This window comes from Leptonychotes weddellii, chromosome 6, assembly GCF_054177405.1.
Source record: "Leptonychotes weddellii isolate Sample4059 chromosome 6, ASM5417740v2, whole genome shotgun sequence".
NCBI lineage: Eukaryota > Metazoa > Chordata > Mammalia > Carnivora > Phocidae > Leptonychotes > Leptonychotes weddellii.
This window is the reverse complement of record NC_138374.1, coordinates 5802898-5825417: the sequence shown is the minus strand read 5'-3', so window position 1 is coordinate 5825417 and position 22520 is coordinate 5802898. Positions and strand designations below refer to the sequence as shown.

The 22520-nt window shown below is 43.1% G+C and overlaps 2 protein-coding genes across 5 annotated transcripts in view; one reads left to right on the top strand and one right to left on the bottom strand.

Moving 5' to 3' along the window:
• Window positions 1-5673, bottom strand: part of DHX32 (DEAH-box helicase 32 (putative)) — a gene marked incomplete at its 3' end in the record, with an annotated part of 47791 nt that extends 42118 nt beyond the window's left edge. The window contains exon 1 of the mRNA XM_081823308.1: window positions 5374-5673. The remainder of the gene's footprint in view (window positions 1-5373) is intronic.
• A 98-nt stretch (window positions 5674-5771) lies between these two features.
• FANK1 (fibronectin type III and ankyrin repeat domains 1) overlaps window positions 5772-22520 on the top strand; it is a 99761-nt gene continuing 83012 nt past the window's right edge. For 2 of the 4 annotated variants that reach the window (XR_014146130.1, XM_081823314.1), the window contains exon 1: window positions 5772-5860. Coding sequence is in view for 1 of the 4 variants with exons in the window: in XM_081823314.1 (XP_081679440.1) it covers window positions 5848-5860 (13 nt within the window). In the remaining 3 variants the exon portion in view is untranslated. Of the gene's footprint in view, window positions 5861-18136; window positions 18234-20994; window positions 21199-22520 lie in introns of those variants that run through there. The other 2 variants (XM_081823315.1, XM_081823316.1) reach the window with 2 other exon arrangements.

Below are 22520 nucleotides of genomic sequence, written 5' to 3'. Positions count from 1 at the left end.
TGGCTGTAATCACCCACGTGGCCTTACAGCCAAATATTTAATAGGTAAACTTTATCTCCCAGGCATGTGATACTCTAACTGAAACAATGGGCTTATCATTACTAGGACTTTTAGAAGGTTACCCCGTAGTTTGCTTTTAATTGGCTCAGAGCTCCCCAAAGCACATCCTATTTGGTTTCTAGTATCTACTTAAAATCTTTCTTGAACAAGATAAAAGTTCAGCATTTATTTAAAAAAAAATCTTATCTCCAGCCTTTTAACAAGTGGACTTTTGATTTTAAGTAAGCAAATTGCATCAGTTGGCTTTTTCAAAACACTCAAATTAAAAAAATGATTTACTTTTAACTCAGTATCGGTTCATACCAAATACATCTGGAATAACCAATCTTGCACAATTAATTTAAGAATCCTACATTCCACTGGTAATTTAAATTTTTGTAGACTTATATACAGGAAGATCTCCCAAGCTCAATCAATACTTACATATCATAATAACCTATCACTCCTCACATATACATTTGTAAATCAAGGGTTTTATTAGACTTTCGAATGACTGGGCCATTCAGTGCTCTTCAATATTGTTTTGTTCTGTTTTACTGAAGAATATTCTAAAAACTAGTATTTGAGTAAGAGCAAAGTTAAAAAAGTTTGCTAAAATATTACCTTGGCAAATTGCTGAGATCCAGCAAAAGCTGAAATTCAAAGAAAAGGTTATTGTCAGTCTTCCTAGGAAGATAATATAGTTATTTCACCTCCAACATTTATAAAGTGAACTTTTCGCCCACTTTTTTGTAAAGACAGCATTTGTATGAGGCATCATCATAACTCCCGAAGCTACATTTTACTTGAATTATTGTTCCAAATGGAGATGGTGAAAAACCACAAATATCAGGATATTTTCTTTCTTGTTAAGAAAGTCACAGGTAGTCATTTTGCAGTAACTTTAATAAAACAATAACAGATTGATAAAGTATGTTGTGCATTCTATGGCAAGTGGAAGAAAATATAATTTCAGGGAATGCCAATGCACGAGCCCCTCAAGAGCAGGGATTCTGCTTCATTCATCTTTCCAGATTTTGAGCTGACCTTTTTGGCCAGTCCTCCTCAGTCTCCTTGGGTTCTTCCATCACACCCACCTCCTCATGTCAAATAGCTGTGCACCCCACGGTCCTAGCCTTGACTCTCTTCTCATTCTATATAATCTCCCTGGAGAAAACCATTCACATTTTAACTTCAATTTCTGAAAGACTCAGGCTTCTTTCTTTAGTTCCTGACCCACATGTCTGACTCCTACTTAAGGGAAATCTCAATTTAGATGACAGGCATTTCAAATGAACTGAACTCATCATGGATGCATTTCTCACACTCCCTAAAAAGAAAAAGACTTCTTTCCTTCTCTTGTGTTCTGGATTTCGATAACAGAACAATTCCCCAACACCTGGGCGGTCATCTTGGCTTTTCCCTCTTCTTCACCCCCTACACCACCAAGACCTGCCACTTGGACCCTCTCAGAGGCCCCTACCCCCTGTTCCCCGCCCTCCCAACCACCACACTTATTTTATCATTTCTTCATGGAATTACTACAAGATCTCCAGCTTGGTTTTTCTGCCTCCAGTTTTGGCTCTCCACCAATCCGTCATTCACAGGCTGCCAGCGACCCCTTTCAAATGGAGAACCGATCACGTCACTGACCCAAATCCTTCTCATTACCTTCAAGATACAAATCTCACTCCTTTGATTCTTTCTGATTTAATGCGTATCTGCCTCCCAGCTTCACTTCCTTCTATGCTCTTCTATTAAGTTCCCTCTGCTCCAGCCACAATGGACTCCTTCTTAGAGTTGTTCTCTCGTGCTTCTGTGCCTTTGCCCGGGAAGCCCTCACACACAATCCATCTGGTCATTTCCTATTCCCTTATGAAGAGCAACCCCCAAGAAGTACCTGACACATCATGGATGCTCAATATATGTTTGCTGTATGCCTGCAATAACAACCACCTACATTTACTTTACAATATGTAAGATATTTTCACTCCTATCTATAATCACATTTCACTGATTTTGATTTTCACAACTCAACTGTTAGACAATCATTGCAGATCTTGTTATTCCCAGTTACCAATGAGGAATAGCTCCTGACTTTCCAAAGTGGCATAGCTAGAAATTAATGCGATCATCCCTGACTAAAAGCCTGTCCTCTATTATTATCCTATTTAAATTATCAGGTATACACTGAAAACCCACTATGAGCTAAAAGGAGTACTGGACTTAGTTCCTAAAATATTTAATCTAATCAGAGGCACAGACCCATGCACATAAAGTGGGAGAAAACTGCAAGAAAGTAGAGTACAGGGCCAGGTGCCAAACTGGGTAGTGGCCCCAGTAGGAGAGAGAGGTGCATTTTGTGGGCATTAACCTAATCCTGGAAGACTTTCCAGATGCGGGGGCAGCAGCACAGTCCTGCAGCCCAATTATACGAAGAATGAGTAAAACGCTGAAAGAGCATTCCTGGAGTCCAACAATTTTGAGCACAGACCATCACAGATCTGGAGGACAAAGAGGAAATGAGGCAAAAATGGAAATTCGTTTTCTACCTTGACTCAACTCCTTGTAAGTTTCAGAAAGTAGCGGAGAAAAAGAGAAAAAAGTACCCTCACTCTGGCAAAACAAAAAGCAAACAAAAATCCAGGAAACAAAAACAAAAACTTCCTCTGACTTCCATAAACACCCTATCAGTAGGACAGTAAGGCTAGGAAACAACACAGTCATTTGCTGGTCTTTCCTTTTTTTAAAAATCATCCTACTTGCATTAAATAACGTTAACTTTCTACCACAATTATTTTTACTCTGAATTCTGATGTGGCTAAGAGATTTAAGTAAGAAAAAGAAAGGCTATGTCTGTCCCTCCATTGCTACCTTATTCCCTGGTGATAGTGCTTTGGTTTGCTACTTTAGTTAAGCACCAGCAAAGTAAATAATGTAATTATTCTATCTAATTTGATGAGCTTGGAGATTTTTTTTTAAATCAGGACTTTATTGTTTTTTACCTGACCATCAGTGACATCCTGAACATGCCAATGAAAAGAAGAAAAAAAAAAAAAACACACACACACGGTAGGAAATCCCCAAAAGGAACAACCAATGCGTTTGCCATTCATCTCAACCCCTATCCCATTAGCAACTTCCTGACCTCAGGATAGCTCCTCCAATAAGAAAGCATATCCCTTTGGGGCGCCTGGGTGGCTTAGTTGGTTAAGCGACTGCCTTCATTCAGCTCAGGTCATGATCCTGGAGTCCTGGGATCAAGTCCCACATTGGGCTCCCGGCTCAGCGGGGAGCCTGCCTCTCCCTCTGAGCCTCTCAGCTCTCATGCTGTTTCTCACTCTCTCTCAAATAAAAATAAATAAAATCTTTAAAAAAAAAAAAGAAAGAAAGAAAGCATATCCCTTTATCTAAAGCACTTTCTCTAACGCTCTTCTCACTCAACAGACGAGTGCAAGTACCCTGTACGAGCTGCTGGAGGGAGAAAGAGAAACTGAATGTTGTCCTTAAACATTTTAGTACCTTTCCCTTCCCCACTTCCACCCCTCAACCAGTCATTTCTTCCATAAACTCACTATCCCCGAAAATCAAATGTTGCTTTTCACAGTTGCCAGTTACCTATTACCTGAAATATTTCAATGCAAGACTTCCTCAATGTCAAGTTCACGGCTACTGATAAAATCATTCTTCTACACTGCTAAGTCTGAAGTACCAACATATACCTCCACTTTTCCAACTTTAAAATATGCATGCAACAACCAAATTCTTGAGTCCTTGTTATTCCAGTGTGGTGATCGACAATATTGTTTTGTTCTTTTTAAATACAAATGCTGAATCCTTTACTGTTTGAGAAAATAAAACCCTACCTCTTTTATGTGTTAATAAAGACCAGGTTTTTATCACTAGCTTGTCACTTTATAGTATTACTAATGCACACTATGTTTCTCGGATGAAAAGACAAATTCACGATTTTGCTAATGATAGGAAAACTAGAGTTTGAAAACACTATTCTATAGAAGTGCTGTTGATCTTAGATGCTGTCTGTCTAAAAATGCATCCCCTGTCTCTAAGTTTCAGGAACAGGTAATTAAGGTGCCATGAAGTGTTTACTTCCCAACCTGAATTTATTACTTCAATATTTTAGCTTATGAATTACGGGTTCAGGATATATCACACTGCTTGTCAATATCCACACATAAACCTTCTTGCTTTGACAATTAATCTGAAAAAGGCTCTGGACAGTCTGAGAGGGGAAGCCCAGTTGAGTGGAACATAATAAATGTCCGTTTCCATCACAGAATATATGGTTCTCAAGTTCAATTAACCTCTGAACGATTCTCTTTCTAAGAGGAAAGTAATTTTCCTCAGTGTCCTTGTCATCTATGGAGTGGAAATCTCTCTAGTGGCAAAGAATGAGTAATCGCTTACATGACCCAAAAAGGGCTCTTCTCTTCATTTCCCTCAAGTGCTGTCTAGAGCAGCGGGAGGAACAGATAGAGGAGCCATAATCTCCAGACATGAGCACTAAATCAATCATGCAGTGTCCACCCGCCTGCTCCTTCCTTCTGGCTCCTCCATTTTTCTTTCCTCCTTAAGGCTCGTTTTTGTTCATCTAGGACTCTCCCGGTGGTTTGCCTTTTTACAACCTACCAGGCACAATCTCTTGTGATCCTCAAAGCTTCCTTAAAGCACAACCGGCACCTGTATTTCAAAAGCCAGTTACTAGGATACTATTGTGTGGGATAATGTTACATTCGTTTAACAGCCCCACAAAGTTTTGGTACAAAATATGTGTGCTGACTCCACAGCTCCACCGAAAACCGGGAGGATGGAAATAAACAAAACAAACACACGAAACAACCCCCAATCCAACCGGAAAGATCCAACCCAGGCCCACTGCCTGAAACGTGATACTCGGCATGACAGTGCAATGCGGGGCAACGGAATTCTCCTGGGTTCCAGGATTCAGCAGACACATTTGGCCCACTGCCGCCGACGACAGAAGAGGCTCGCATTTGTTGTATGCTTCCCATAAATGCGGCAGGAGTGACCACCCTCCATGGGCCTGGCCGACGCCCCGGCTGCCGAGGGATCGTCCTGCCCGGAGGGCTGGGGCGCAAAGGGTCGCTCCTGCCGCTGACACGCGGACCCGAGAGGTAGTGGCGGGCAGGCGGCCTCCGCCCCGGCCGTTTCGGGAGTCGGGGCGGGGTCGTCCGGGGCCAACGGGCGGACAGCGGGGCCCCCCGAGGCGGCGGGGGCGCGCCGAGCCCGGCGGCCGCAACAGGTGCGCCGCGGCCGCCCACCCGCCCCTCCCGCCGCCCGGCCGGCCTTTACCTGCAGTGGCGGCTCCCGAGCCCGGGGAAGGAGGCCCGGCCCCGGCCGCCCTTCCCCACCGGGCAGGCCGAGCTCGCCGGACGCACGGACTGACGGACCGACGGACGCCGCGGGATGGCGACGAGGGGGGGCCTCCAGGCCCCCGCCCCGAAGGCCCGGGTACAGGCCCCGCCGGGGGGCTCGAGGACTGCCGGGGAGGGCGCGACCGCCCAACCAGGCCTCAGGGGCAGAGTCTTCAGCGGACGACCGGGCCGCCACCCTCGCTCGGTGCCCCCGGCGACGCGCCGGCCCTCACGCTCGCCCGCGTTTCTTCGCGGCTTTTGGTCCCTCCCTCTCGCCGTCTTTCTGGCCCCTCCTCCCCGCCCTCCGGGTTGTCAAGGCAACGCGAGCGACGCCTGCCGCGGACGAGAGGCGTTAGGCGCGGCGGCGGCGGCGCCGCGGGCTCGGCCCTTGGGGGCCCGGGAGCAGCTGAGCATGGAGCCCCAGAGTAAGGCGGCCGGGTCGGGCGGGCGGGCCGGGGCCTCCGGGGAACGAGGGTGGGCGCCCCGCGCGCGGTCGCAGGCTTTAAACGCTTACGACACGGAAACACGGTTCTCCCCCTCGCTCTTTTCTCTCCTGGAGGGAGGAGAGGGGCCCAACCTGCCGTGTGTGTCCGGTTGGGTCACGAGCGCCAAGGGAGTCCGCTGGGAGCCGGAGGGACGCGAGAGCTCGGGAGTGTGGACAGGAGGAGGCAGCGCCCCCGCTGTGTTCTTTCCTGAAATTACCCCAAGCAAATCGTGTGTTATTACTATCACTCTCATTGTTGTCATTTAGTTTGGTTCATTCATTGTAAAGAGCAGTCCTGCTTCTAAAACGTCAGCAATTGAACAAGCCACGAGGCTGGGTCTTGCGTTCGGTTGAGCTGCATTTATGAGAGCGAACCCGTCCACCCCCCACTCCATAGTCTGTGACTTAAAGGAGAAAAAAAAATTGAGCTTTGTTCAAGCGTATTTGATTCATTGCTAAAGGTTGTACGAGCTAGGACACTCCAAAAAAAAAAAAAAAATCATTTTCCTGTTTCCCACATTGTTTGGCAAAACGTGGGCAGTCTGGAGTTAAAGATCAAATACGAGCTCTAACTTAACTGGGTTCCCTGGCTCCCAAACCTCTCTAGGGCTGTAGTACCCTGTTCTTCTTTTCCAAGCTAATGTCTTGTTGCTCCTTTTGTTCTTAAAGTGAGAACAGTGTTTTCTATGGAGACTTGGAAGACTTAAACTTTTATAGAAGGTTGCAGTTTGATTCTCAAAACCAAGTCGGCTTTTCTTTTTTTTTTTTTTTTAAGATTTTATTTATTTATTTGACAGAGAGACAGAGAGAGCAGAAACACAAGCAGGGGGAGTGGGAGAGGGAGAAGCAGGCTTCCCGCAGAGCAGGGAGCCCGATGTGGGACTCGATCCCAGGACCCTGGGATCATGACCTGAGCCGAAGGCAGACGCTTAACGACTGAGCCACCCAGGCGCCCCCAAGTCGGCTTTTCTTGGACAATTTGAAAAACGGAAGTACTCAGATCAAATCCATTCTCTGGGGAAAATGCTGGCATTTTAAAAGGTCGTTAGTTTGGGGCAAGAAGGCTTTAAAGGTTTTTTTTACTTTTAACTCATTTGCTGATGAAACACGTAAGTTGAGAGTTACAGTTGCTTGAATTGAATTTATACACTATCCTGCCATTTGCATGTATAACTCTCCGGATTTTACATTTTATCTAACTCGTTGAAAGAAACTGAGCGTACGACAATCCTAAAAACTTTTGTCTGGTGTCAAACTGATGCCAGGCTGTGCATGTTCTCTGTTAATGGAGGAATGAAGTGACATGTATCTTTTAGAAACAGCAACTTTATTCCTTCAGATTTGTTATTGTTTAAATGTGTTAAGTATAAATTTCAACTAATTCAGTGCTCACTGTCTTTATCCACTCACGCATTCATAGTATATATTGTGTTCCAGACACTGCTCTAGAGATGGGGGTGGCACAATGAATAGGATAGTGTTAGTTTAGGCCATCCCAGGAAAACCCTACAGAGACTTGACCAAGTACAACCCACACCTCCCTCAGGTCTGAGACTGAGAGAGAGGAGACGGACGGAAGGCTTCTGGAGGAAGTAATAGGAGGCCTGCAGAATTACCCAGCAAAGATAAGGGAAAGGGGTTCCAGGCAGAGGAAACCCCTGGTACATAGGCCCTGAGACCTGAAGAGCAGTGGGTTTGAGACCCAGAGTAGGAAGATTAGTAAAGTCGGAGCTAAGAAGACTTGGGGATAGAGAGGTCTGGAAAAGTCAACAACAGCCAGATCATGAAGGCTTTATAAAACTATGTAGGAAATGTATTATGGGGCATCAGGGTGGCTCAGTCAGTTAAGCATCCAACTCTTGATTTTTGGCTCAGTTCATCATCTCAGGGTTGTGAGATCAAGCCCCACAGTGGGCTCCACACTGGGCATGGAGTCTGCTTAAGATTCTCTCTCTCTGCTCCTCCCCTCCCCACTCCCTCTCTTAAAAAAAAAAAATATATTAATTATATGTTTATATCCCGTTGCATTGGGTTTTGAGGTGGAAAATTTTTGTTAATTAATCCATGCCTAGGGGACAACTATACGTTTATTCCTCTGCACATACTCTTAAATGCTTTTATCGATATAATTTCAGATAATCCAAACAATCACCAGTTATCTTAGGAAATTCCTTTTTTTTTTAAGATTTTATTTTTATTTATTTATTTTTAAAGATTTTATTTATTTATTTATTTGACAGAGACAGACATAGCGAGAGAGGGAACACAAGCAGGGGGAGTAGGAGAGGGAGAAGCAGGCTTCCCTGTGGAGCAGGGAGCCCAATGTGGGGTTCGATCCCAGGACCCTGGGATCACGACCTGAGCCGAAGGCAGACGCTTAACGACTGAGCCACCCAGGCGCCCCTAAGATTTTATTTTTAAGTAATCTCTAAGTCTAATGTGGGGCTCGAACTCACAACCCCAAGATCAAGAGTCTCATGGTCTACTGACTAAGCCAGCCAGGTGCCCCAGGAAATTCTTTCACAGTCTAATAAGCACCATTTTTGGTAAATATTTACTAAATCATTCACTGTGATGTTTAAGGTCCCTTTTAACTTCAAAATTCATATCCAACCTTCAAAATTCAGATTTTACCTGAAACTCACGTTATTTCATTCTCTCAAAAATATTGGAGAGCACTATAGATATGGTATTAAGAAGTATTATAATTATGTATAACTACTGTTATTATTATATTAATGATATATTGTGATGCCAATATTATCTAACACATTTTAAGCCTGGTGTTTACACGGTACCTTTTGTTAGTGACGGGTTTCAAAGAACATTTTACAACTGTAGCTGCACATAGCATCAGTGAATTGATTGAAAGGAAGGATCCTTCTTAATTGCTTTAAGGATTAGACATATACCCAAGGAAAACACCAAAGAACCGCTAGAATCAGTCTTATCCATTCTGTTTCCACACACTTAGGTTTCTATTACTTTTAGGAATGACCTTTACTGGGCGCCTGGGTGGCTCAGTCGGTTAAGCGACTGCCTTCGGCTCAGGTCATGATCCTGGAGTCCCGGGATCGAGTCCTGCATCGGGCTCCCTGCTCTGCGGGGAATTTGCTTCTCCCTCTGACCCTCCCTCCTCTCATGCTCTATCTCATTCTCTCTCTCAAATAAATAAATAAAATCTTTAAAAAAAAAAAAGGAATGACCTTTACTAATGGAGTCATTAAAATCCAATAAACATAAACTCTTCAGACCTCACAGCGGGATCATACTCTGGCTATAGGCAGAGGACAGGGGCTACCACTATTTTACAGAATAATAATAAATCAATGAGCCAAGAAATGACTCCTCAGAGAAAGGGCAAATTAAGTAAGTTCACAACCTTGGGCTGTTCAGAGTGGTTTTGGCTCTCGACTTACACATGCACATCTTTAATTATTTTCTTCATAAACCAACTAGACTATTGGAAAGTTAACCCATGTATGAAATAACATGGAAAATATACATCAAATTCTTTTGTTTTGTTTTGTTTTGGTTTTGTTTTTAGAAAATATTTAAGTTCAACAGTACTGTCTCTTCCCTAATTTCTTAGTGAATGACAATGCCAAGTGGTAGCTTTGGGGATCTTTACCCTCTCTCTCATGATCTTTCTTAGCCCACCAAATCACCCTAAGCAAACATACAATCTGGGTATAAAAACTGTGTATGTTTATCAAATGCAACATCAAGATAAACCTCCAGCTCCCACTTAGAACCCTATTGCTGCCTACTCTCTCTATAAAAAATCTAGGTCTAGGTTAGGCCAGGCCGCAGTTGACTGCTACACACCTGCCCTTAGAAAGAAATGCCAAGGGGCGCCTGGGTGGCTCAGATGGTTAAGCGTCTGCCTTCGGCTCAGGTCATGATCCCAGGGTCCTGGGATCGAGCCCCGCATCAGACTCCCTGCTTGGCGGGGAGCCTGCTTCTCCCTCATCCTCTACTGTTCCCCCAGCTTGTGCTCTCTTGCTCTGTCAAATAAATAAATTAAAAAAAAAAAAAGAAATGGCAAATGGGGATCTAAGTTATTCCAATGACTAAGAGAGTGAGGCATTCACTTAAAGGGCTGAAGCCTTTCTCCAAACCTGTTTTTCTACTAGTTTTCCCATCTTTGATAGGATTACATCATCTCCCCAGTTATTCCAGCTGGAAATCAAAGAGTCATCCTTCCCTCCTCTCTTCACTCCCCCTCCCTTGCACCACCCCACCCACCCGCATGCCTGTTTACTCCACCTTCAAAAGACACCCCGAATGTGCATCTTCCTCATCCTACTGTCATCACTGGGACTCCAAGCCACCATCTTGCTTAAGCCCTGATTGGAGGCTCTACTGACTTCTGCAGTCCCTCTCCCCTGCCTCGTCTGTGCTCCACCTGGAAGCCAGAGTGACCTCTTCAAAATAACGTATTACATCATGTTACTCCTCTGCCAAAAGCCCTCCAGAGTTCTTACAATGATCTAGTTGTCTCTTCAAACTTATCAGGTGTGTGATCTTACATAATTATGCTTCAAGTGTATGGGTCTTTTTTTTTTAAGATTTTATTTATTTATTTGAGAGAGTGAGAGCACAAGCGGGGAGGAGGATCAGAGGGAGAGGGAGAAGCAGACTCCCCGCTGAGCATAGAGCCCGACTTGGGGCTCGATCCCAGGACCCCGAGATCATGAGCTGAGCTGAAGGCAGACGCTTAACCGACTGAGCCGCCCAGGTGCCCCAAGTGTATGGGTCTTTTAGTCCCTTAAATGTATCAAGCTCCTTTAAGGACGGTGAATCTTTGCACCAGCTTTTTCCCCTCCTGTTCTGACAGATCTGACTCAATATCCTCTGGTCTTAGCTTAAACGTCCCCTGCTCATTGACTCCTTCCCTTAGACCCTAAAGTAGGTAGTGCCCCCCTTCAGACCTTTGCATTTTTCTCTTCCTAGCAATGATCACAATTCGAACTTCTTTTGTTAATTAAAAAAATCTGTTTTCGCCACCAGATTGTAGCGTTGTGGAAAAGGGCCTGCATGCCCTTCTGGCCTAGTGCCTGATGTGGAGTAAGCCCTGAACAAGCATTTACTGATGGATGGCACTGCTGTTAATGGCTGAATGCCTCATCTAATGTTATTTCCTTAAGAATGTGGTGTCGTTAAAACTGAAAGGCGTTTTGCTCTATAACAGGAAGGGCTGTGCACGGGTGAAATCTCAAGTGCCTCTTGTGGAGGGTGCTTCAGGTCAAGTTCATTTAACTCAGGTGCTTACACCTGTTAGCTGGATTACAAACATGGCATTGCTTTTTACTAGCCTAAATGAGATGTTTTAAGAATCTCATTTTATCCAAAAAAATTAAGGAGGGGTGCCTGGGTGGCTCAGTTGGTTAAGCGTCTTCCTTCAGGTCAGGTCATGATCCCAGGGTCCTGGGATTGAGTCCCTCATCGGGCTCCCTGCTCAGCAGGGAGCCTGCTTCTCCCTCTACTCCTTCCCCCTGCTTGTGATCTCTCTCTCGGATAAATAAATAAAATCTTTTAAAAAAATAAGGAAGGAGGCAAGTAATCTTATTTTTGAGACCAAAGGCTCACCAGATCATAGCTCCAACAAAATCTTTGCACTACCATGGGATACTCAAACGTAGGTTACCCAAGAGACTGGTAAATCTGTTTTTTCTCAAGGAGTCTTAGCCCCTAAAGAATATTAATTCTATCACTTCGGTTATAATTGAAATATCATTAAGAAATAAATGCTTATATAAATCAAGTTCAAAACTTAGGAAAAAACAATTTCAAAGCAACATCTTTTAAATTGATAGTTTCAAATCCCCGTCAGAATACTAAAATTCACTGTAATCCTGACCTCCGGATGCGCCGCCAGCCCCAGAAAGGGGCAAAACCCCCAGGCAGTTGCAGCTGCGTCTCAGCAGAAGCTCACATTCACCTCAGCATTATTCCCAGACCAAGTGTATTCCTGGTAACCTGGACTTTACCTCTTGCTGGGAAAAGGAAGCACTGTTATGACATGCCTCCTCTGGAGGACCTGCCTGATTACCCCCGGGAGCTGAGCCAGCCAACCTGATTGAAGAGGGGGGTTGTGTACACCAGTAGCATCCAAGAATGGCCTGAATGACTCAGTAAGTACAGAAGGTGGTGTGAACTCGTAAACAAGTAAACAACTCACAATGCAAGAAATGTTCTTGCATTTTCTGTGCTCACAGGGCTGGCTGGCAAGCCAGGGGCAAAGATGCTTATCCTTGGGATCCTCCAGCCTGCATTCTGGGGGCATTTCTCTCTTGCGAGGCAGAAGGAAGGGAGGAGGCATTCCTTTCTCTTAGACCCCAGGTGCCAGCTCCTTTAGCTGTGCCCTTCCTCCTCCCAGGTTGTCAGGGATCCTTCTCTGGCCTTGTCTTCTTGGGAGTGTCTTCTCATCCTCAGACTCTCCTGCCTCCGTGTCTCAGTCTGGAATGCACTCCTGCCTATCTACCTGTCTATCCTTGAAAACAAGTTTTGGACATCACTGTCTTTTAGTAACTTTGCCTGTCTGTTTACCATCCCCCAACCCAAATCAGAGTTACTTTCTTCCTCCTAGGTACTGTCTGCATTTTATTAATATGTTTATTATTCTAACACATTGTAATCAATATATATTTATCTGTTCAGCTCTCCCATTAAAAGTTAACTTGAAATCAATAAAGAATTTAAACATAAGATCTGAAATTTTAAAACCCCTGGAAGAAAAACATAGGGTAAAACTCCTTGACATTTGTCTTGGCCATGATTTCTTAGATATGACACTAAAAACAAGTAACAAAAGCAAAATCAACAAGTGGGACTACATCAAACTAAAAAGCTTCTGTACAGTGAAAGAAACAAAATAAAAAGGTAACCTACACAGAAAATATTCACAAACCATCTATCTGATAAGGGGTTTATATCCAAAATATATAAGGAACCCACACTACTCAATGGCAATCATCGTCATCATCCTCATCCTCATCGTCTAATTAAAAATAGGCAGAGACCTGAACGACATTTTCCCAAAGAAGTCACAGTTATACCTTGCTTTTCGAAAGTTTACATTACCCCACTTGGCTTTTATGACAGACCTATATTAGTACCTGTTTTTTCTAATCGAAAATAGAGTTTGGGTGCCTGGGTGGCTCAGTCTGTTAAGCCTCCAACTCTTGGTTTCAGCTCATCATGATCTCAGGTCTTGAAATGAAGCCTTGTGTCGGGCTCTGTGTTCAGCAGGGAGTCTGCTTGTCCCTCGCTCCTCCCCCTGCGTCCTCTCTCTCTCTCTCTCTCAAATAAATAAAATAAAACCTTAAAAAAAAAGCGTTCATCAGTGATTTTGCAGTGAGCCCTTACAGCAGCAGCGTGCACCCCAAGCAGGGAGAGCGGCGCCACCAAGAGCCTTACCCGGGAACCACACTCAGCATCTCTACTGCCAGAGCTGTGAGCAGTCTATGAGCATCTGTGCCTCATCTTGATTTATTCTGTGCATCTGTTAGCAAGATGTGTCCTTAGGTACCAGAAAAGTCTAAGAGAGGTTATTTTTTGGATCTGAGAATGCTAAAAAAAAGTTTTCCATGTTAGTTAATAGCAATTGCTGCTTCTCTACACAATTTCAGCGTGTGAAAGTTTTCATAGGAACATTCTACTTCGAGATAGCTGGGAAAACCTGTGTACGAGTGGCCAAAATGCACACAAAAAGATGCTCAATATCACTGATCATCAGGGAAATGCAGATCAAAACCACAATGACCTAACACATCAGACCTGTTAGAATGGCTATTCTAAAAAAGATAAGAGATAACAAGCGTTGGCAAGGATGTGGAGGAAAGGGAATCCTGGTGCACCATCAGTGGGAATGTAAATTAGTACAGCTCCTATCGAAAACAGTATGGAGGTTTCTCTAAAAGTTAAAAAATAAAACTACCATATGCTCCACCAATCTCACTTCGGGGCATATATCTAAAGGAAATGAAATCAGGATTTTTTTTTTTTAAAGATTTTATTTATTTATTTGACACAGAGAGAGATCACAAGTAGGCAGGCAGGCAGGCAGGCAGAGGGAGAGGGAGAAGCAGGCTCCCTGCTAAGCATGGAGCCCAATGCGGGGCTCGATCCCAGGACGCTCGGATCATGACCTGAGCCGAAGGCAGACGCTTGCAAACGCTTAACCGACTGAGCCACCCAGGTGCCCGAAATCAGGATCTTGAAGAGATATCTGCACTCCCTCATTGCAGCATTATTCACAACAGCCAAGATACATATATAATGTATATATAATATGCCTATATATAATATACCTATATAATATATATAACATATATGGAATATTATTCAGCCATGAGAAAGAAGGAGATCTTACCCTTTGTGGCAACATGGATGTACGCTTGAGGACCTTATACTAAGTGAAATAAGCCAAAGAGAGAAAAACAAACACTGTATGATTATGATCTCCTTATACGTGGAATCTAAACAAGTAGAGCTTTCTAAAAACAGTAAGTGGAATGGTGGCTGCCAGCGGCTGGGATTAGAGGGAAACGGGGAAACGTAAGAGAATACAAACTTTGAGTTAGAAGATGAGTAAGTTCTGGGGATCTAATGTACATGGGTACTACAGTTAACAATACTATATCGTATATTTGAAAGTTGCTAAGAGAATAGATCTTACATGTTCTCTCCATACATGTAAAAAAAGTTAATTATGTGAACTGATAGAGGTGTTAAGCCGCCTATTGTAATCATTTTGCAATACATAAGTGTATCAAATCATCAGGTTGTACACCTTAATTCTACACAATGTTATTTGTCAATTACATCTCAATAAAGCTGGGGGTGGGGGTGGGAAGCCATGAGCTCATCATTGTTTTCTTTCCTGAAGCTCTCTAGAGCACTTGGAAGAAACCAATTAACCGTATTGTACTACTTACTTTTACTTGCCTTGTATAGGATTTGATGATAGGTATCAAGTTTATATTTTAAGTTTTTGCCACTGTAAGCAATGGACTAGCAGTGTCCCCTTTACCACTGGGGGGTCAGTAATGTCTTTAATCAGATTGGAGAAACAACTCAGTACCAATTCAGAGAAGTCATCCTAAAGGTTCTGTTCTTTGGATCTGATTCTGTATTAATATTTGTATCAATTAGGGTTTAACTAGAAAAAGCAAAACCACTGTGAGTGATACAGTATGTGTTTTCTTAAAATGTTCATTAGTGGTAATTTGTTATGCAGCAATAGAAAACAAATATGTTGCTTCATATAGTTTCTGTGGGTCAAGATTTCAGGAATACTTTAGCGGAGTGCTTTTGTTTTGGATTGTAGTCCACATGTTGGCCACGGCTTCAGTCACTTAAAGGCTTGACTGAGGCTGGAGGATCTGATTTCAAGATGGCGCACTCAAAATGGTGACAAGTTAGTCCTGGATGTTAGTAGGACAGTTCAGTAACTTAGCACATTAATTTCTCTATAGGGTTGCTTGAGTGTCCTTATAATTTGGTAGTTGGTTTTACCCAGAGTGAATGATCTCAGAGAAAGGAAGGTAGAAGCTTCAGCATCTTTTATAATCTGGCTTTGGATGTCATACACTGTCGTTTGCCTTAATGACACAAGCCAGCGCTATTCACGACAAGGGAGCCTGAGAGAGGGCTATGTAAGGGCGTGAATAGCAGGAGGTGAGAATTGTTGCAGGCTAGACACTACAGCACTTGTCCATGGTATCATTCAAAGAACCAGTTTTTGGATTTTTGTATTTTCTCCATTATGCATTTGTTTTCTATTTCATTGATTTCTGCTTTTATCTTCATTGTTTCCATCTTTTAAGTTTTCTGTTCTTTTTAAAAAAAAAGTCTTTGAGAGGGGTGCCTGGGTGACTGTCGGTTAAGCATCTGCTTTCTGCTTGGGTCATGATCCCAGGGTCCTGGGATAGAGCCCCCCATGTCGGGCTCCCTGCTCAGCAGGGAGTCGGCTTGTCCCTCTCCCTCTGCCCCTCCCCCCCTGCTCTTGCACGCTCCCTCTCTCAAATAAATAAAATCTTTTTTAAAAAAGTCTTTTAGATGATAACATAGTTGTTTTTCCGCCTCCTTTTTCAAATATGTGCATTTAAGACTATGAATTTCCTTCTAAGCCCAGATTTAAATGCATTCCACAAGTTTTTTTTTGTAAAGTTATATTAAAATATGACATATGTCCAAGAACGTACACAGTATTAAATATACAGGTTGGTGAATTATCTCAAAGTAAACACACCCATAACTAGCACCCAGATCAAGAGACAGACGACTATTAGTTATTTCAAAGCCTGAGTCTCGTAATATTGCCAGTTACTTTAAAGTTCATGTCTGATCATTCCAACACCTGAATCACTTATAGATTTGTCTCTCTTTTCTGCTTTTTGGTCATTTGGTCACATATCCTCGCATTCCTGGTAATTTTTTATTGAATGCTTGACATTCTTTGTGAAAATCATAGAGGTTTTGGTAGATATTATCTATAAAGGATTTTATTTACTTCTGGTTGGCAGTTAGGTACAAACAAATCATCTTAATTTACCTGAGGGTGGTCTATTTTCAGTTTGCTTTATTCTTAGGATGTAGTTATTTCAGGGATCTTAGCTGAAAACTTGGGGCCTTTACTAGTGCCCCTCCCTTTTCTCTCTTTTTTTTTTTTTTGAGAGAGTGCAACTGTTGGGGGTGGGGGGCAGGGTGGGGAGGGGCAGAGGGAGAGAGAGTCCCAAGTAGACTCCATGCTGAGCGTGGAGCCCAACGCAAGGCTCAGTCCCACGACTCTGAGATCATGACCTGAGCCGAAATCAAGAGTCCGATGCTTAACTGACTGAGCCACCCAGAGGCCCTGTCCCTCCCTTTCAGTAGGACTTATATTGCATTTTGACCCCCAGCACCATGACACTGCTCATCCATGGTAGAAGGTTGGAGGGGAGGCATGTCCACAACAGCTCATGTGCAGGGAAAGCTGAAAAGATTGGGGGAAATGTCAGACCTTTGCCAAACAAGGTGATCGTGTAAAACTACAACGTTCCATACTGTGTCCAGAGGTTCTTCTACTTGTCTCTCTGGTTTGTTAGAGGGAAGGCTGTTCCTCATTGATTCACCTTCTTCAAAGTTGTCACAAGAAGGGACTGACTTTTCATTGAGTTAGCTGTAAGATCAATTCAGAGAAGCAGGGACCTACCTTTTATGAACCAACCACTTTATCTTGCTTAAGGTAACAGAGCCGAGTACTGCTGAAAATCAAAGTATTATTGCAGCCAGGTCTTGTTGATCAATATAAAGTCACTTCCTATTCTTTTATTTGCAGCATTCCAACATATTGTATTCAGTAGCTACACCTGGATTTATTCGTGGGACTCCTTTCTTCCCATTTCTCAGAGAAAAATAATCATGACAGTGTTCTGTAGGAAATCCCACGTACCTGAACCTGCTCTCTTGTCCTCCAGGGTGAGATGATCACAAACTGATCTTTAAGAAATCTTTTTTTTGCAAGATCACTTTTTAGAGAGAGAGCACACACAAGCTGGGGAAGTGGCAGAGGGAGAGGGAGAAGGAGGCTCCCTTTTAAAGATCACTTTTAATTTTTATTTATTTATTTATTGAGAGCACACACAGGTGCAGGAGGAGGGGGGTAGGGGTGGGGGAGGGGCAAAGGAAGGGGAGAGAGAGGATCTTAAGCAGACTTCATGCTGAGCACAGAGCCTGACGATCTCAGGACCCTGAGGTCATGACCTGGGCCAAAATCAAGAGTCAGATGCTTAACCAACTGAGCCACCCAGGCGCCTCTTTAAGAGATCTTTTATAGAGATTAATATGAACGATTTAGCCAGCATAATGAGCTCTAAGAGACATGAAGTAGCTACAGAACTCTTGCTTGGTAGTCTGCAAAGGGAGAATAACTGTGGTTTAGTGTATTATAGAATTCTGAGAAAGGGGCTGGTAGAGGAATCCAAACCATGGCCTCACAGCCTGCAGCCTGGGAAACGTCCATTACGTCCCAGCATCCTCTGAGCGGCGCTCTGCGGCCTGCATCACAAGCCCCCTCTCCCTCTTACACCGCTGAAGACCAAATATGACAAAGTTCAGGACAAAACTTCCCAGTCTACTTCAGGAATGAAGTTAAGAATGGCTGAGTTCAGTAACCGCATGACTCAAATAACGTTGCACTTTGAACATTTGGATCCTTTCTCCTTCACAGAAGATTGTCCATCACCTGTTCCAGTGGGATAAGAAATGAAAAGATCTACATCCTGCCTTCTGCGGCTCAGCTCCTTGGAATGACAAGGTTTTCTTGGGTTAGTTTGTCCCACTGTGAATATGAGGTGGGCTTTTCCGATCTTTAAAAGAGTAACGGTTCTGTTCAAGATTGGACTTAGTCCCCTTGGGCACTATAGTTACATAAATACTCAACTTCTCTTAAGTTTATGCTCTCTGTTGTATATATGTATACGTATATACGTAGAACAGAAGTATATGCAGAAACATAGATATATGTACTTTTTATTTTGAAAATTTTGAGAGCTGTAGAATAGTTCAAAGTCATACAATGAATACCTCCATACCCTTCACATAGATGTGATTGTTCACAATTTGCCACACTTGGTTTCTGCCTTTCTCTCCCCTGCCCACACTCATACACACTCACAAATGTACATAAGCACATTTTTTGCTGAGCCATTTGAAAGTGACACACCATGACACCATGGTCCTAAATACTTCAGCATCTTTCTCCTCTAAGAACCAGGACATTTTCTTCTGTAACCACAATACTACTAATACACCCCAACATTTAACATTGATATAGTAATATTATCTAATACATAGTCCCTAGTCGTATTTTCCCAATTGTCTTAATGATGTCTTTTATGGTTTTTTCTTTCGTTTTAAATGCTTGGGACCCTCTTCAGGATTAAACATGGCATTGAGTTGTCATAGTCCTTCAGCCTCCTTTAATGTAGAATAGTCTCTGTATTTTTTTTTCTTTCATGACACTGATATTTCTGAAGTGGCCAGGCCAGTTGTCTTATAGAAGGTTCCATGCTGGATTTGTCTGATTGTTGCCTCCTAATGTTTTGAGTCAAATATTTTTACAAGGAGTGTAATATTACACAGATGCTGCTCTGTCTCTTTCGTTACATCTTATCAGGAGGCACGTGATGTCCGTTCTGTATTTTGATACAATGTCACTGCTGCCATTGAAAAAGAAGAGACGAATGTTCTGGAATGAAATGTAATTAAGAGTTGGGCAATCTGTTAAGAAGAAGACTAGTTTCTCAAGGCTGTCAGGACTGGTGCTGCAGGAGCTGCTCAGTTTGTATTGCTCAAGCCACAGTGTCATGCTTCCTTTTACTGGTAGTGGGTGGCAGGGGTACGAACATGCCCTCTTCTCGAAGACATCTCCTCCTAGCAGAAGAGAGAAGCTAACATGTATGAAAGAATCTTCCAGTGTGATAAGACTGCTTAGGACTAGAACACAGATGTGAGCATGGCAAGAATAGTGAATCAGGGGCTTGGTAATTGAGGCAAACCCTACTCTCCATATTTTGTTTTCACTGCTTCCCAGGATATGCTTATGATTCTACTTAGGCCTATTTCCGTCTTGTCTTCCACATTCACTACAGTCACTCATGTTTTTATTGCCTCCCTCATGTTTACTCACCAGAGCCCTGCCCTCCACTGCTCTGTACTTTCTGTGGTAGCCTGCTTCCAAGATGGCTCCCCAGGAGCCCTCCGCCTCCTGGTGTTCTCACCTGTACCCTGCCTCGTTGTACCAAGGTTGGTCCGTGTGACCAGTGACATATGGTAGCAGTGACATGTCACTTCCAAGATTGCATTATAAAAGACTGGGGCTTCTGCCTTGGGCTGGTCTTCAATCTCTGTTTCCTTCCCTCCCTCGCTCCCTCTCTCCTTTTCTCTTTCTCGGATTACTCATCAATTGCCATGTCATGGACACACTCAAGCACCCTATGGAATGTCCCACATGGGGACAGGCCAAGTACTGGCTTGCAGGCAGATTCTCCAGCCTCAGCCCAGCCTTGAGATGACACCAGCCTCAGCTGTCAACCTGACTGCAACCTCTAAAGAAACTCTGACCCACCCAGCTTAGCCATTCCCAGATTCCTGACCCTCGAAAGCTGTGAGACAATTGTTGGGTACTTGTTGTTTTAAGCCACTAAGTGCTGAGGTCATTTTTTTTTTTTTAAAGATTTATTTATTTATTTGAGAGAGCGAGAATGAGAGAGAGAGAGTACATGAGAGGGGGGAGGGTTAGAGGGAGAAGCAGGTTCCTTGCTGAGCAGGGAGCCCGATGTGGGACTCGATCCAGGGACTCCAGGATCATGACCTGAGCCGAAGGCAGTCGCTTAACCAACTGAGCCACCCAGGCGCCCAACTGAGGTCATTTGTTATGCGGCCTTGGAATCAGACACCATTTTGTACGTGCTGCTGTGAAACCTGGCCTTTCTGACCCCAAGCCACGTGGATCTCCCCCTTCTATAACTTCCTTTGCGCTGCTTTTTCCTCTTTCTAGACTTTATTATTTTGTGGTTTCAAAAATAAAAAATTATAACAGTATATGGTGAAAAGTCTCATTCTTTTAATACTGCCATTCAGTTCCTGCCTTGCAGGCAAGCACCTTCTTTGCTTCTGATCTTTCCAGGGATAGTTGAAATGTTATATATACAAGTACATTATATATACTACATTCCTGTCTCCGTTCTGTATTTTGCTTTTTTCACCTAACATTATATTTTGCTTTCTTACGTGAGTTTTCTCATATTTTAAACAACTGTATAATACTCCATGATAGAAATCTGCTGTAACTTACTTAACCAGTCCACAAGGGAGCGGCAGTTTTCAGGCTCTTGCTACTGTGGTAGGGTGAGTGTAAGGTGTCTGCTATCCTAATGCCCTACGCCTGTGAGTGTGTCGCTTTCGTGGCAGAGGGGCTTTGCAGCTTCGAGTAAGGGAAGGGTCGTGAAAAGGGCAGATTAGTCTATTATCCAGGTGGCTCCTATGTAATCAATCACAAGAGTCCTTTTTTTTTTTTTTTTTTTTTTTTAAGAGGGAGGCAGGAGCATCAGTCTGGAAGGGGATGTGAGCAGAGTTTGGAGTGTTAGAAAGTTGGAATCAAAGAATGTGGGAAGATTTTAGAAGCTGGAAAAGGCTCAGAAATGTACTCTCCCCTAGAACCTCCGGAAAGAACAAGCCTTTGATTTTAGCTGGGCCAAGACCTATTGTGAACGTCTGACCTCCAGAGCTGTAAGATAATGAATTTGTGTTGTTTTAACCTGCTGTGTTTACGGGAATTGGTTACAAAGGCGGTAGGAAACAGTACGGCTATTATTACAAACAATTGTAAACCAAGTTGCATTAAGTTACCTTGTATGTTGGACATTCTGCATTTTGTGCAAGCATATTTGCAGAATAAATGCCTAGATGGGGAATAGCCCGAGGGCAGTGCTGGGTTTGGCTAATCCTCACTTCCAATGGTAATATTTGTGAGAACAACTTCTACAGCCTCCCCAACGAGTATGTGTTCAAAACTTTGGATGTTCACTGTTCAGCAATTGAAAAGCCCTAATTTCTTTGAACAAGCTAATTATTATTAAATATTCCTCATCTGCACACCATGTTTAGAATCTCCTTCAGAGTTGGGGTAAGTCCTTATTTCTATTTATTCCACGTTGTTTGCCTGCGTTCCTACTACCTTACATAGCGTGGGTTCTCCCCAAAAGTGATAAAAGGATATGTATCCAAAGGCATCCATTCTACAATAGTGGGTAAGAAATGTTATGTAGGATCCATGTTATCCATGTGTAGACCCATCAAATTTTATTTATCAAAACAAAATGCTTGGTTTTGGACAAAAACATCCTAATTGCAATCATTGATAAGAGTTAAGGAATGGTTGCCTGGCATGCTTGTCCTGGTTTTTTTTTTTTTTTTTTAATGGATCTAAGGTGGGATCAAGAAAGAACACGCGGCCTTACCTTGCTTCTGTGTCCCAGGCAGCTACTGCAGACCTTTCCCATTAAGGGCAACACGATCCCGGCTCCTGGAGGTAGCCAATCCTTATTGATTATTTGCTCGTGAGCAAAAACTTGTTTGTGTCCTATTTAAGGACTAACAGCTGCACCACAAACTGTAACCTTGTGCTTTTCCAGTGGGGGATGAAGCATATATAGAACCTTTTACCACCTTCCTTAGCTTGGGGGTGGTTACACCTCCATTCCTTCTGTTTTTTTCTTACTAGCATTGCCAACATCTTTACTTTTTTGAGATCTTAAAACTTCAGGGAAAAGGAAAAAGCTATCACTTTCCTGAAAACATTGGAGACTTCTAACTTTTTAAAATTAGTTTCTTTTGTTTATAATGTAGCCTGATGGGTTTGAAATTTAATTAAAAAAATTATCTGGTAAAAGTTCTGACTCGAGACATATCCTGGTTAATCACTTGAGCTGTTAGCTAAAACTTACTTAATACATAGTGCTTAGCTTCCGTGCCAACCAGTGTTAGAGTACACATTCAGAATTTTCAAACCTTTCAAGAAACAACAAAACTTCAGTATAATAAGTCATGGA